Source organism: Sinocyclocheilus anshuiensis, unplaced genomic scaffold (genome assembly GCF_001515605.1).
Source record: "Sinocyclocheilus anshuiensis isolate Anshui unplaced genomic scaffold, SAMN03320099.WGS_v1.1 scaffold9, whole genome shotgun sequence".
Taxonomy (NCBI): domain Eukaryota; kingdom Metazoa; phylum Chordata; class Actinopteri; order Cypriniformes; family Cyprinidae; genus Sinocyclocheilus; species Sinocyclocheilus anshuiensis.
In genome coordinates, this window is record NW_015540887.1 from 2,331,341 (window position 1) to 2,347,273 (window position 15,933).

General features: G+C 36.2%; 1 protein-coding gene across 6 annotated transcripts in view; it reads left to right on the forward strand.

Moving 5' to 3' along the window:
* Positions 1-15,933, forward strand: part of pard3bb (par-3 family cell polarity regulator beta b) — a 336,571-nt gene that overhangs the window by 92,689 nt on the left and 227,949 nt on the right. For all 6 annotated transcript variants that reach the window (XM_016486505.1, XM_016486504.1, XM_016486507.1 and 3 more), the window contains exon 5: positions 1,293-1,372. In XM_016486505.1, the coding sequence (XP_016341991.1) occupies positions 1,293-1,372 (80 nt within the window). The remainder of the gene's footprint in view (positions 1-1,292; positions 1,373-15,933) is intronic.

The window sequence follows — 15,933 nt, forward strand, 5'->3', positions numbered from 1 at the left end:
ATATATATATATATTAGGGCTGTCAGTCGATTAAAATTTTTAATCTAATTAATTACATGATGTGTCGATTAATTAATCTAATTAATCGCAAATTACATTTGGCTGTGAAAACAAAAGATTATTTAAACCTATTTTTTGTGTTAAATGAGAAAGTAGACAGTAGATAGTAAAAATAGTAGCTTTAGAAAGAAATATTTTATTTGATTCAACATAAAATTTATTAAACATAAACGTTTAGACTACAGCGGCCTAGCATAAATGGAACATCTTCTTTCCTTCATGCAATGAAGGTCACTGGTAACCAAAACAGCTTTGTTACCAACCAACTTCAAAATACCTTTTTTTATGTTCCACAAAAGAAAGTCATTCAGGTTTGAGTAAATGATGACATATTACATTTTTTTTTTTGTGTGTGTGAACTATCCCTTTAAAGTTTTCCCTCTTTTTTTATGTTTTATTTTTTAAATTTTAAGTGAAGTAATACAATAATACTCTAAATAAGAAACTAAATCTGCCAGCAGGTGGCGGTAAATGTCTTTATGAGTCTTTCATTCGAGTCGTTCTAACTGCTGATTCATTCAGGAATTCAGTAAATGGCTCACTTTATGAATGGGCCTTTGAATAATTGATTCACACGATTCGTTCAAAATGTGGATTCTTTCAGAAACTAAACACCGCTTTGTTTCTCGGAGACGCACAACTATTCTGCTGTGGTTTTATAGGTAATATTTTTGTTGGAAAAACTGAGCAAAAACAGACAATATTGCGTTTAAAATATAACACAATATTAACTTTTTATTTACTGAACTGCTGTATAAAACCACATTTGCACTCATGCTATTGGGGACAAACATCACTCGTGTGATTGCTCTTGCTGCTGGTGTGATATCGCTTATCATATGATATAAATATGAGACAAAAACATTTTTTTTACCCCAATATCATGAATTTTAGGGCATAACTGCATTTATGGAGTTGTTGCCCTGCATCATATTTGTCAACAATCAACTGAATGAAATGTAAGATCTGGGGGCAGCGCCAGTGCGTTAAATATTTTTTAATGGCTGCCGCGGTAAACTAAGCTTTTTTTATACCCGTCTAACAAAATACTAAATTAATTAAGCTGGACACACTTTCCTTATTTTTTCCACAACAAATGGCCAAGCAAGCGCAGACACTGACAAGATACACGATACAGTAGTGAGAATTGGTCCCTTTGCTAAAGTGCTACCTAAACTATATATTGTAATAGTATTTTATGTTTTATTTTATTTTGTGTGTTTGTGTTTCAGGTACCCCGCTGCTGGTACGAAGCAGTAGCGATTCTGCTCTTGGTCCTCCTCAGATGGAAGATGTGAATGGCAGAGCCATGGTAAAACTGCACTGACACACACATGCTCTTATATCTCAAAGCTCTTTGAGAGTGCTGACCTCATGTCATCACATAATATACCAGCCAAAATCTATTATTATACATCACTATTATGTCTAATGTTCAATCAATGTACAGCATGCTGCTATAAATACCACAACTTTACAGACTCTGCTGAAAACATCTAGCACAGCTAAACATGATGTACAGGTGGTGTCCAGCTCATATAGCAGTTAAAAGCACCACATTGCATCCTATTGATCTTATAAAATGTCTTTATCAGTGAGATTTTGTTAAATATGTTAAACATGGGTGCACATTAAACCTGGATAATGTTGAGTTACAGTGTAATTTAAGTGTGTTTATGTACATGTTTTCCAAGCCACAACTGCTGTTTGGTGCTGTTGTCAAACACGTTTCCAGACACGCATCACCTTCAAAATAATATTCAGTTGAAAACATACTTAAACCAAAGGGTTCTCGGTGCATTGTAGCTTATTCTTAATGAAAGAGGCTTTTTTTGTGGTAGTTTTGCAGAAGGTCTTTGTCTCAAGGTTTCCATTAAGGCTTCCAGACTGAAACCAGCAGCGAGACATTGATTCACTATTTTGTTTTCTTTCATAAGCGTCCCTTCTCTTTTGTTGCATTTTCATTCATTTGCTCACTTTTCCCCCTTCTCCTTCAATAAAATGCTCATCTAGAATAGCCCCAATGTTCTGATGAAATGGCATATGAGCAGAGCTGTATGGCTACAGTGTGTTGATTCATTTATGGAACTTTGTGGAGTTAGTGAAGTATAGCCATTTTTCTCTCTTACGTGCTCTCTCTCCCCCCTGGTCTGCTTAATGGACTGTCTCGCTCTACCCCCACCTGCTTAATGGACTGGCTCAGAATAGATGGAGTTTTTTATGATTACCACTCTGCTCATTCAGAGCCTTTTATTGGAACATCGTGGATGGCTTTAATGCACTTCACCTCTCTTTCTTTCGCTCCTCTCCGTCCGTCCTCATTCTCGCTCTGAATTTCATTTTTTATTTCGTCTTTTTATTGTGTTTCTTTTTGCTTTACTCTGTCAACTGAATGAAATGTAAGATCTGGGGGCAGCGCCAGTGCGTTAAATATTTTTTAATGGCTGCCGCGGTAAACTAAGCTTTTTTTATACCCGTCTAACAAAATACTAAATTAATTCAGCTGGACACACTTTCCTTATCCTTCTCCTTCAATAAAATGCTCATCTAGAATAGCCCCAATGTTCTGATGAAATGGCATATGAGCAGAGCTGTATGGCTACAGTGTGTTGATTCATTTATGGAACTTTGTGGAGTTAGTGAAGTATAGCCATTTTTCTCTCTTACGTGCTCTCTCTCCCCCCTGGTCTGCTTAATGGACTGTCTCGCTCTCCCCCCGCCTGCTTAATGGACTGGCTCAGAATAGATGGAGTTTTTTATGATTACCACTCTGCTCATTCAGAGCCTTTTATTGGAGCATCGTGGATGGCTTTAATGAACTTCACCTCTCTTTCTTTCGCTCTTCTCAGTCTGTGCTCATTCTCGCTCTGAATTTCATTTTTTGTGGCTTTTTATTTTGTTTCTTTTTGCTTGACTATGTTCCCTCTTCTCTTGCAATGTACCTCACCACAGGCTTACAACCAGTTGTATGTGGTTTTTGTATGTGTTTTTGAAAAGAAAGTCCTGCTGTTTGGCTTTGCTATATATTTGCTTTGTCTTCTAGTGCACTTTTGTCAGATTTAAGGCCTGCTCGCACCAAGTAATGGAACAAAGTGACACAAAACACACAATTTTTGGAAAATGCTTTTTTACAGTGTGATAAAATCCTGGCCAGTGTTATTTATGCACAATTATAGTTCGTACTATTTATTTTATTTACAGTACCTTTTTTATTTTTATTTTTACTTTTTTGTCATTTATGTCTTTTTTTAAATTACTATTTAAAAATGTTTTAATTATAGGTTTATTTAGGTTCATTTAAATTAACAGTAAGTTAATTTTAGTTAACGATAATAACTCTGCAATAAGGTTGGGTATCATTTGAATTTGATCAATTCCGATTCTGCTTATTGATTCGGATTCTTATAGATTCCCAGTTTCGATTCCAGTGCGGTTAAAAAATATATATATATTAGACCAAAAATAGTCAAACATTTAGATATCAAAATATTTATTTTGTGTCTCTTTTTGCAAAACATTTAGTTGCAGCTGAATACCATGAACACAAAAAAAAACAAAAAACAGCAGGCTACATAAAAATGGACTCGACTAGATGTTGCAAAATAGACTATTCTGGATAAATTGAGTTTTTTTCTCACTAGAAAACTAAACATAATAACATGCAATTTATAAATGAATGGTTCAATGACTCACTCAAGATTTACTTGTTTCATTACTGGATGAATCAGCATTTTCGAATACATCTCTGTAATGAATGATTCAAAGATATATACATTTTTAATAGTCCCTTTTCGCCAACTAAATCAAAATTTTTAATTTTACAAGTATCCAATTCCTGACCTTAAGTATCCGATTCTAGAATTGTAATCGATTTTCAATTTCCCAACCCTACTTGGCAATATTGAAATATCAGTTTTTTTGTTTTGTTTTTTTCTTCAGGCCTGGAAGTTTTTTATTAACATTTTTATGTTTGGGATGTTTGTTTGTTTATTATTTAAATATTCATTTATTAAATACTGTTTTTGTGATGAATTTTATTATTAATCTTAATTAGAATTGTTTAATTTTTAATATATATATATATTTAGAATTTTTGTAATTATAAAATGTTTGTTTTTTTAATTATAAGTTTTATACCATCTTTTTTTCTAGTTTTTCTTCACTCTAAAATGATCTGATCTAAAATAATTTTAAGTATTTGATCTGACTGACATTGTTTTCTGTGAGAACTTGTGACATGTAACTTGCACAAAAGCCAACATGGTAGTGTTCTGTTCTTTAAGGGTTATACTAGAGGTATTTCTACACTAATAAGTGTAGTTTAAATTTTTTTTTATTTAAAAAGAAAAAAACTTGTTTGTCTAGAGTTTTTTTTCACTGAGTGAAGAAAGAAATCAGTCTGCAGTAGGGATATAACGATTACCGGTTTGACGATAAATCGTGATAAAATACCCCACGATCAAAAAAAAATTGCAGTCTGTCTGAAGGAACATAACATATTCAATATCTTGCCATACTGAACTTTCACACTGCAAATAGGCCTTTACATGTAGTAGTGTCTGAGTGACTGATACAAGTGGCCGACAGCATGCTGGAAATTAATTAGCATTTTCTCTGTTACTCTGAGTGGTTTTAGGTCCTGTGTGTGATTTATTGAGGGTTTGTGTGTTCTCCATGCCTGTTATAAGCTGAGATCAGAGCAGAGGCATTCCTTCAGTATCAGGTGGCATGGAGGGGCTTTTGGATAATTTATGTGTCTGATGAGAAACGTTTGTTTTGTCTGCACACCCTCAGACAGACAGGAAACCTGCGGCACGACACCAAACATCAACACAACCTGACAGATAAAGCCTCAGTACCAAGATGGATGAGTTTATCCCTTTCCTCCGGGGTCAGAAGACCCCAAGCATCTTACACCCCCTGCTGTCCCTGAAGGGTTAAGGGAACTCCCTCTCTTTCCGGGTGACAGGAATGTGAAGCGGACAGCGGAACCTCAAGAGTATAATGTGCTCATGCTCACACAACTTTATCAGTGTTCCGGAATGCTCCACAAACATTCTCGAACAGAGACTCTTCCTTCTTCTGCAACCCGATTCCTGCGCTTCGGCCTCAGTCTCTGTCCACAAGACCTTTGCCATCTTCCCTTTGTTGGTTTGGCCTTCTTCCTTAGATATTCATTATACATTAAAGCATTTTTCTTGGGTGCCCTCACACCTGCGGTCGTCCCCGTTTCCTCTTCTCTTATGCTGCTCCATGCTTCCTTCATCTCTCCCTTCATCGCCTGTATATCATTTAGCAGCCGACTGGCTGACTTCTGTGTTTTCATTGTATTTAAGAAGCTTTATTTCCGGCAGGGCTTACAGCACCTGTGGCACATCAGAGCTGGAGGTTCTCTGCTCTCTTTCTGTCAAACAAACACACAAACTCGCAGACGTATCTCTTTCTCAGATACACACACATAGATAATAGGTTGTGCAGTGGAATATGGAAAAAGTATTTGGGCCAGATGGTGGGTTGCTGCCTTTACAGTTTCGCCTTGTTTGCACTTGTTCTGATGTGGGGAGAGGGTGGTTTTGCATTGCTAGACTTTTGACTAATAACATAAAGGTCCACATTGCAGCCAAAACCATCTGAGCAAAATCTGCCCACTTAGACAGGAAGAGATCATCTGACATGACAAGGTTTTTTTGGGGGGATTGTACCAGCCTGGATGGGGGAAAGAATAGAATAGAATACAATAGAATATTTTTTGAAGGAATCAAATGTGACAGTAAAGACTTTTTTAATGTTACAAAATAATTTCTGGACAATCATGTGACAAAGACTGGAGTAATGGCTACTAAAAATTCAGCTTTGCCATGACAGGAATAAATTACTAGAGCCCGACCTATATGAGTTTTTGGGGCCGATACCGATATTAGGGAGTAAAAAAAGGCAGATATCGATATATCGGCCGATATTCTTTGTGTATATTATAGTACAGTACAAGTCAAAAGTTTGGACACTTTCCCATTCGAGGGTCCAAACATTTGACTGGTACTATACAGTATATAGAATACAGTATATACATAAACAGAATATATATACGTAAGCACATTTTTTGCAATGATCACTCAAATGTGGTGATCAAACACTTATAATGACGTGACAAAGATACGTAAAGGAGGCAGGGCATTTAACTACTTAAGAATAAACTTGATTATCCAAAATGAGTCTGACATCAGTGCACTGAACAGTAAAGTTGAAGTTTATTCAACTTTAATTCAATTCAATTCCATTCAACTTTATTCCTTTGAAGTTTATTTCACTTCGGGGATCTCCACCAAATTCGGGGGATCCCTTCAGCGCGTCGGTAGCCCCCCGGGGGTGGTCTCATTCGAAAGCGGGCCTCTAGACGTATACTCGAGTCGCCTTCGAGAAGGTTCCTCGGGATCTCCCGAATTTGGTGCGGATTCGCCTCGCCGTTATGGAGATATGGCCATTCAAAGTTTTAATGGTTTTCCATAGACTTAAGCTTTAAAGCGTTTCATCCAGGTCGCCAGTAGCAAACAATGGAGCACGCTCTGCTGGACAAACTAAGTAATTACACCATTTCAAGCATTTTATCTGCATTATATGTTCTGTAAAAAATTTTCATATCGGCGGCATATTCGCCGATACCGATATATCGGTGACAGGCTCATATCGGCCGATAATATCTGCAAAACGATATATCGGTCGGGCTCTATAAATTACCTTTTAAAAAATATTCAAATATATATATTTTTTAATTGTAGGGATATTAAACTATATTACTGTAGTTTTTATCAAATAAATACTGCCTTGGTGCGCATAAGAGGAAAAAAAACAAAGAAAATTTTAAAAATCTTACCAACCCCAAAACTTTTGAATAGTCGTGTGCCGTATACATATTGCAGTTGAATAGAAACAAAAAAGAAAATAATTGTATAGACTTTGTAAACTTTGTTTTCTGTCCATGCAAAGTAATAAGTTCTGATTACTTCACAGATGCCAATAACCTGCCAAACTACAGGTGTCTAGTTCATCCTCAGTACGGTGTATTCGGTCTTATTCATCAAACACAACACAATTTTTTTTTGTTTTTGTAGATTGTTCATAAATGCATTTGTATGTAAATTGTTTGGGAAGACTTGCTTAGCAATTGTTCTTCACTTCTGAGAGCTCATGTTTCATGTTGTTTCAAATTGTGGTTTGGTCCCTGTGGTTCAGACTAGTAAAGCACTTTTCAACCAGTTTAATAACTTAAAAGTATAATCTTGTAAGAAAAAGCCACCTGAATCCAATATAGAGGAAAGTCTTGCCTTGTTTGCTTGCTTTTAAGTGATTCACACAAAACATTGAATATCTCTTAAAGATTTGAAACTGTTCACAAACTTTTGCAAATAAGTTAAACAAAAAAGCAGTCATTTTGGAATGGGCATTTTCAGTCTGCTCTTAGGGTTTTTGTGTGCAGCGTGATCGTGTCATCTGAGGCTATATTAAAGAGTATTCATTCCAGAATAGTGCTGTGCACCTTCCTGCACTCTCTATGTAGCATGTGGAACACAAACCGTCTGGATTCATTTCTCACATTATTATCTAAATCCACTTTAAAAATGATTCTTTTCAATTTGAAATCAGAACTCTGGAGGATGGAGACAGCAGATAATATTTGTAACCTTGGAAACTGTCACTTGCGGATACATTTCTACAGGTATTAGTCATAAGAGATAGAGATTCCTCAGGGATGTATTTGTCCTGTGTGTCCTAGTCTATTTTTATACCCTCTGAATGTCCCATAAGAACCAATTAGTTATGTGGATTTGTTTTGTCTTTGCTGGTTGTTATGTTGGTGGTCCGAGTGTGAACCCAGGGACCTCACCCTGCAGTCCCACTGGCCAGCACAGTGTTTCCAAGAGGGTCATCTGGTAGCACACCCCTCTCATCTGGAATCAGTGTGTTCACCTGTTGGTGTTCATACAGAAGTCCAGTGTGCAGTGGCAAGACCACTCTTTAAATAAAAAAACAACAACAGCAAAAACAACAACAACAAAAAACATTTATAACCTTACAAACCTTAAAGGTTTTGTTTTGGTTTGGTTTGGTAGTTTCGTTTAATTTTGTGTTGTGTTTTTGTTTTGTTTTGCTTTGTTTTGTTTTTGTGGAAGATGTAAAGATGTGACCCCAATTCATAAACATTTTTTTTGTTTGTTTTTTGTTTCGTTTTATTTTTAATTTTTTTGATACATGAAAGGGGGAGAAACTAAAGCTTAGAGGACTGTTTGGAAAAAATTAAAGTATGTTTTGATTTGGTGTTTTGTTAAAACATTCTTACTGGCCCAAACCATTAGTTTAGTAGTGTGCTATATACGTATGGCAGTTGTCCATGCAAAATTTGTTAATGTGCTGAATTCACAGTGACAGTTACCTGCAAAACTACTAGTTGTTCCTTTTGTTGTGTGTTTTGTGTTTTGTGGCAGGGGGAGAAGTAAAGCTCAGAAGACTACTCTAGAAAAAATAGCCACTAGCACAAATTTTTTTAATTGCAAAACACCAAGCTATCTCACTTTACCAGATAATAGACATGCTGAGTGACCGGCGTAGTCGAACTCCTCACATCTCGACTCTGTTTTCACTGTGTTAAATTTACATGAAAAAATATGGCAGTATTAGTTTCACTTTACACTCATCCATGAAATTTAATGTGTGATGTCACTGCAATGGTAGTTAAGGGCCACAGGTGACATTCTGACCTCAGCTTACACAGAAAGGCAGATTGTGTAATGCTTTTGACATAAATGTGGATAAAATACACATAAATCAGTGTAGAGGTAGAATGTATGACATTATTACATGTTATGAATAATTTTAAATTGCAGTAACATATAGTGATTTTTGCTGACTGTTCAATGAAAATCTTTTATATACTAGAATATTGTGCAGTAATGCATATTTTGGTTCAGTGAATTTAAAATGTTTACCAATGAAAGATACTATTTTTTCTTTTTATATGAAGCTTGATGCAATATTCATGGCAAATGAATGAGTGAAATCTGGCATAAATCCTAAGCCACATTTGATGTTAAAAAAACTAAAATATCAAGTAGCTCAACTGTGAGTTCTATATTAAAGGGGTCATATGATGCGATTTCAATTTTTCCTTTCTCTTTGGAGTGTTACAAGCTCTTGGTGCATAAAGAAGATCTGTAAAGTTGCAAAGACTAAAGTCTCAAATCCAAACAAAATAATGTTCTTTTTAGCAACATGATATGACCCCTTGTGATTTCTGTTGACACATTACTACTCTCATAGGGTATAAACCCATCATACCGCTCAGTCCTGCATCAGTGGTTTTGTGCTTGAGTGTGTGTTTTTGCATCCATCTGCATAAAGATGAGTATGTTTCCATGTGTTTGTGAGACACCTTGTGACGTCAAGGCCTGACTTGTGCCTGATTAGCGCAGCCTCACGCTGTCTTAGACTCCTGTCTGTAGTGTGAACTCTCGCACACTGTCTGCACTCTCGTGAGCTTCTTTAAAATGACACTCAAAAGGGATACATGATCTCAAATTAAAACGGCTCTGCTTTTAATCCAACAGCCTCTCATTCACAAACCCCCAATTAACATCAATTTCTCTGTCTCGCTTTCTCCCTCTCGCCCTCTCCCTCTCTCTCTTTCAGCCCATTGGGTGTAATTAAACTGGCACTTTTCATTGATGAAGGCTTATGTACAGCTGGAGGAGATATGTGTTTGTGTGTGACAGAGAGAGAACCTGAACAAAGAAAAGCCAGGCAAAGAAACCTAGAAAATGTGGCAGGAGACTATTACTGGGATTTTTCACTCCCTGTTTTTGACATTCCCAAGTTAACAAACTATGCCCACGTGTTAAACATGCAGTAGCTACCGAATTTAACGCAATCTCCGCCCCTTGCTATTAGTTTCATATTTTCTTGGTCTTTTGAAATCGGAGCACGATATTCACAACTTGTTAGCAGTAATAGTTTAATGTTCAGTTTTCCTTGGCAGATAGCACTGAGTTTTGTGAATACGGTACAATATTAGCCTAATTTACATAGGAAAAACTTCATTTAAAATACAGTGCTATAACAACTCAGTACCTATTTAAACTCACTTATTGAATAGTGAATAATGTACTGAAATAACATGGCACAACTGTTCAGTAAATCCATCCCTCTGTCTGACTGCACATCTGTCTGTCAACTCTCTATGTAATAGTTGATCATGTAGATTTAATGTATGACTGTTTAAATCGGCTTTTGTCCATCCTAATCGTTATAATCTCAATAAGAAGCTTTTATAGGTATTGTCATGTTACTTCGTTTTTCTATTCAGTTGATATGGATGTGCATTAATGTAATTCAGCAATAAGTTTCTGAGGCTGATCTCTCTCAATGGCTAAATGAACTAAATGAAACTGTATTGCATGGCTATTGTATTCGGTCTCATTAGGCAAAACCTATGAATAAATTTGACTGCTGCTGTGTTAATAGAAGTTAGAGAAGAAGAAATCCTGCCATGAAAAGCAATTCTATAAATATATATCAGTGCTGTCAAATGATTAATCACAATTAATCACATCTAAAATAAAAGTTTTAGTTTAGCCTACATAATATATGTATACTGTGTATATTTATTATGTATATATAAATACAAACACATGCATGTATATATTTAAGAAAAATATGTTGTTTATATATTTATATACAATATAAAATATAAGAATATGAATGTACTGTATAAATGTATATACATGTAAATATTTTCAAAATATATACTGAATGTGTGTGTATATAATATACATAATAAATGTATGTGTATTGTGAATATTTATTATGTAAACAAAAAGGCATTTTCAGTTATTTTCTGAATGGCACACTGTCTTAAAGGGCTGTTGACTAGGTTTTAGAACAGCCTCTTTCTTTCTCTTTGACCTACCATTCTTCTTCATGGTCTTTCACATATCTCCACCTCTCTCTGTCTTCTTCTCTACTGAACCTGTCTGCTCTGCGTGTTCCTCCTCCTGGCTGCAGGAACATGTGGCGTGTCCGTAAAAAGTGAGTGTGCCTGAGAAATGACAGGGTTAGAGCTCACTAATGCACTCAGAGTTGCACCCTTCTATACTGAAAACCACCAGAGAGGGAGGGAGATGGACAGAGAAAGAGAGGGTCCACACTACTCTATACCTGATTGAGGTAATAGGCCTTTGTAATTGTTCAGATTGTCACTTGCCCTTTTCGGCAGAAGTAAGTGGTTGGAAAAGGGAGAGAAACGGCCCTTGGGTTTGCCCTCGCCTCCCACTGAGGAGCACTGGCAGATATTTTAAACTTTTCAGAAAAATACCCTTCCCTCTCCAAAGACAAAAGAAGTGCTGAACTAACCCATTTGAAAGGATCTTAAAAGCCAAATTGGTGGGTGTCAGTGATCCAGAATTTCCCACAGACTCTATTTGAGCTTTCACAGGCCATTATTTTAAGTGATTTTGAGATGTAATTAGTTTGGACGCAACAATTCTTTCGGATAATTATTGCCATTTTATTCCAGCATTTAGGTGGTCATCTTTAACTAATGGAAGTTTAATCACCACTAAATATCCAGTATATTACCCAGCTTGAATACCACTGTTTTTTTTTCATTCAAACTAACCAGTATCTTAAAAATAAATGGAGTGATTGCTAATCACTTCCAACAAATACTGTCAGCATTTTTGTTTTTGTGCATCCCTCATTATCAATTATTTTCAATACCAAGTCTATTTTTTCATGTTTTCTCATGGCCTGTAAGTTTTCTGGTCTTATGATCTGTCACATGCATGTTTATTTGTCTGTCTCTGCCATCATTAGAACAGTCGTCCTCTGGGAGGATCTCAGAGACTGCTAATTGCTCTGGGAGTATTTTTTTCGTATCTTAAACCCTGTGGGTTTAATAGTCACCAAGAAGTGATACTTTAAATGTATCACTTGTTGGAGTTGTGATGCCTCTCTTCCTGTGGGGGGTGTGTGTGTGTTTGATGGTAAATAACACCACGCTTCCTGTGAGGAATTGGTTGTATATTGTTGACAGAGGTTCTTACCGTCTTTGCTTGTGGGTCACCTGCTGTGTCGATGGGAATAGACATGTGACCAGACAAATCTTGTAAACTTTGATCTTTGACTCTTCTTTGCTCAACTGAATAAGGTTTAAATTCTCTGTACTCTTTAAAGGGATTTGTTGTCATTGTTTACTCAACATTACCATTAATCATTTTGTCATTGTTGCATTGATTCCCCGAATTTGTTTTCTTCAGTTAAACTTACAGGGCACATACAATGAAATTGTACTTTCAAACTCAAAAAGTACTCAAAGAGTGCACTATATTCCAAGTATGTGAAATCAAATGATAGCTTAATGTGAGGAACAGACCGAAATTGTTATGCATAAGTAACGTGACACTATGAGTGTCAAATACTATGGTACTTCGATGGAACTTAAAAGGTTAGTTTACCCAAAAAATTAGATCTCTTATCAGTAACTCAACCTCATGCTGTTCAAAGCCCATACAAGTTTTGTTCATTTTTGTTACACAAATAAAGATATTTTAATGTACCTGAGAGATTTCTTTCCACACATTTAAAGTCCATTCCAACAAAACTTTAATGCATCATATAAATCAAGTAATAAAAGTAATCAAACTGGTCAAAGCACAGTAAACAAGCATATTTTGAGCTTCTGTTTACCATTTTTATTATGAGTTGATCAATGCTTATATATTGATAAATTGTGTCTTTTCAGAAGACTTGAATTAAACCACATTCTTCGTGTATGAACATTTTGATGTTTTTGCTGAACCTTTGAACTTTTTGAAAGATTTGGTGTAACTTTTAATCGAGCGACAGACATCTGTCAGGTTTCATTAAAAATATCTTCATTTAAGTTTTGAAGATTAACAAACATTTTATGGGTTTGAAATGACATGAGGGTGAGCAAATGATGACGATGTTATTTTTTGGGGTAAATTATACCTTTACCCCCATTTCACAGACAAGGCTTAAAGGGATAGTTCACCCAAAAATGAAAATTCTGTCATTAAGGCTGTCGCCTTCTCTTTGTTCGGCACTGTTCCATTACTGCCAGCTCCATCCGTGTCATTCATTAGATGAGGGTCAGCGCGAGGAGATCAGGCACTACGAGCAAATAAACCCGGTGACATGCTCATCAGATCATCAGTCAGCCGCTAGATTAATGCTTTTGTTCTTTAATTAGCAACAGCATCAAACTGTGACTCAAACGGCACAAACTATTCATTAAAAATGAGAGGAGAATGAATCACAGGCGCACTCGTTTAAATATTTTTTTTTTTTGGTGGGCGTTTATCTAGCTTGTGCGTGCCCATTAAAAATATGTTTTGTGTGTGTATTAACAAGGGAACAAGCCATCAGTTGTCACCGTTCGGGTAATTGTTTGCGGTGCCTTGTCTATGAAGGTAGGCGTTCTGACATAACTGCACGTGCTGGTAATGTCAGCTTTCAGGAGGATGATAGGATGAAGAGTTAATGCTTGTAGTCTTTTCTGGGTCGACACTTGAAGACGTTTTTACCATGCAAACGTTTATTTAGTGCCTTAACCTCTGTTTTCAAAGCTAGTGTTTGTTACAAAGGCCACATTGTCAAGGGGAATGAGACATTCAAGCCTACATCCAGACTTTTTTTATTGTAAATACTAAGCTGTCTTTAGATTTACTGCTGGTACATAAACATCTTGATGTTTTAGCTGTCTTAAATCTTACACTTTTGCCTTAAGTGTACTTGTTACAAGACCATTGTCCTCCCTCTTGTTGACTCTTAGGATTAAATAGGCTGTTTTTTGCTACTGTACTTTTAATATATCTATATGTAAATGATCTCTGTTATGATTTGACCAACTTCATTGCATAGGAAATACTTATGAATAGGGTCGGGAATCGAAAATTGATTCCGATTCCAGAATCGGATACTTAAGATCAGGAATCGGATACTTGTTGTCAAATTAAAATTTAGATTCCTATGCGCTTTTTTTTTCTTCATCTGTGAGGACCGGACCTAGCGATCTGCCAGGACCTTGCTCGCTAATCTAAGCGCTCCAAAGTTTGGCTACATTTGCAATCAGAAGCCAAAAACGCTAACGTTAAGTATAAGAGGATTTTCATTTTTGGGTGAACTATCCCTTTAAGCCTAGTCCCAGACTAAAATGCATGTCTGAGCCATTTTAACTAAAAGTAACTTGCACTGACTGATCTTAATCTAAGCCCTTTCTGTGAAACCAGGCTTTTATATTGACTGTAATATTTGGATGGAACTCTACAAATAACAGGGTAAAATCTCCAAAAACATGGTAACACATTTTATTGTCAGTGTATTTCCACATTACTTTGTAGGCCAAATGTTTGCTTATGTGTTTGGTTTGGTTTGGAACAATCATCAGCTTGAATGAGTAATGGGAGCAGATGTCTTCATTTAGAAAAAAGGTGTATGTGATGTTTGCCTTGGTTAAAACGATGAAACAAACACCTATATATATAAGGACCTTGCTCGCTAATCTAAGCGCTCCAAAGTTTGGCTACATTTGCAATCAGAAGCCAAAAACGCTAACGTTAAGTATAATATTTGTGATAGCTGAACATGTTGCAAGAGAGGTGTCACCACCAACATGACAAAGCACTTTAATTTAATAGATCGTTAAAGATCGCGAACACGATTCAGACACCAACGTGATTCTATTCCTAAATTACAATGATTCGTCTGTTTCATTCCTCAACCTTTGACGTGTGCGATCAATGTTGTGATCACTTGGTTCGTCCGTGCAGCGTACAATCACATCAGTGTGATTTGAGCATTTAAATCTGCGTTCGCACTGCCATTGACCTAAGGAGAGCAGCTGTCTGTCATGAATGAAACAGCTTCACAGTCTTTTCAACCAAACAGTATCATTATTTTTGTATCACAAACATTCAAATCACAGAAGTACTGGGATAAAAGTTTATAGTTCAGATATAAACTCTGATGTGTACGGTAGCGATTAAAATAGAGTAAATATCCTTTTGAAAGTAATTTGACACTTCAAATGAAGATTTATCTATTACATTGTTATGCCAGAAGGTGGCGAAAAGGGACTGATAAAATGTATTTGTCTTTGAATCATACAAGATATTCGTTCAAGAATGCCGATTCATCCAGTAATGAAACAAGTACATCTTGAGTGAGTCATTGAATCATTCATTCATAAATTACATGTGATTTTGTTTAGTTGTCTAATGTTTTTTATTCAGAATCATGAGAGAACCACCACTTCCATTGGGGAAAAAAAAGAAAGAAAACCCTCACTTTATCCAGAATCATGCAGTTCTATTTTGCACACAAACAGCTCTTAAAGAGTTTTATCTAGCCTGTTGATTTTGATTTTTGTTCATGGTATTCAGCTCCAATAAATGGTTTGCAAAAAAGAGACACAGGATAAATGTTTGATATCATTATTTAATCACATTGGAATCAAAAAGAATCGGAATCGATAAGAGAAATCGGAATTGATAAAATTCAAACGATACCCAACCCTACTTATGAATGAGGTTGGCATTTGAGCTGCTTTGTGTTGTGAACATCAGGGCTTAAAGTTCTCCGGCACTGTGCCGGATCTCCGGTGTGCAGCGTTTGGCTGCGGAAAAAAATAATCCTACATTTAAAAAAAAAAAAAACTTGTTGTTATCACTTTCGAGTCCATGAGTTCGCCCTACCAATGGTATGCGAGGAGCACAGCTTTCACTCTCAACCAAACTAGCATTACTAGCCAATCAGAATTTTTTGCTCTTATAAACACGAGACGCGCATAATAGTATCCAACTG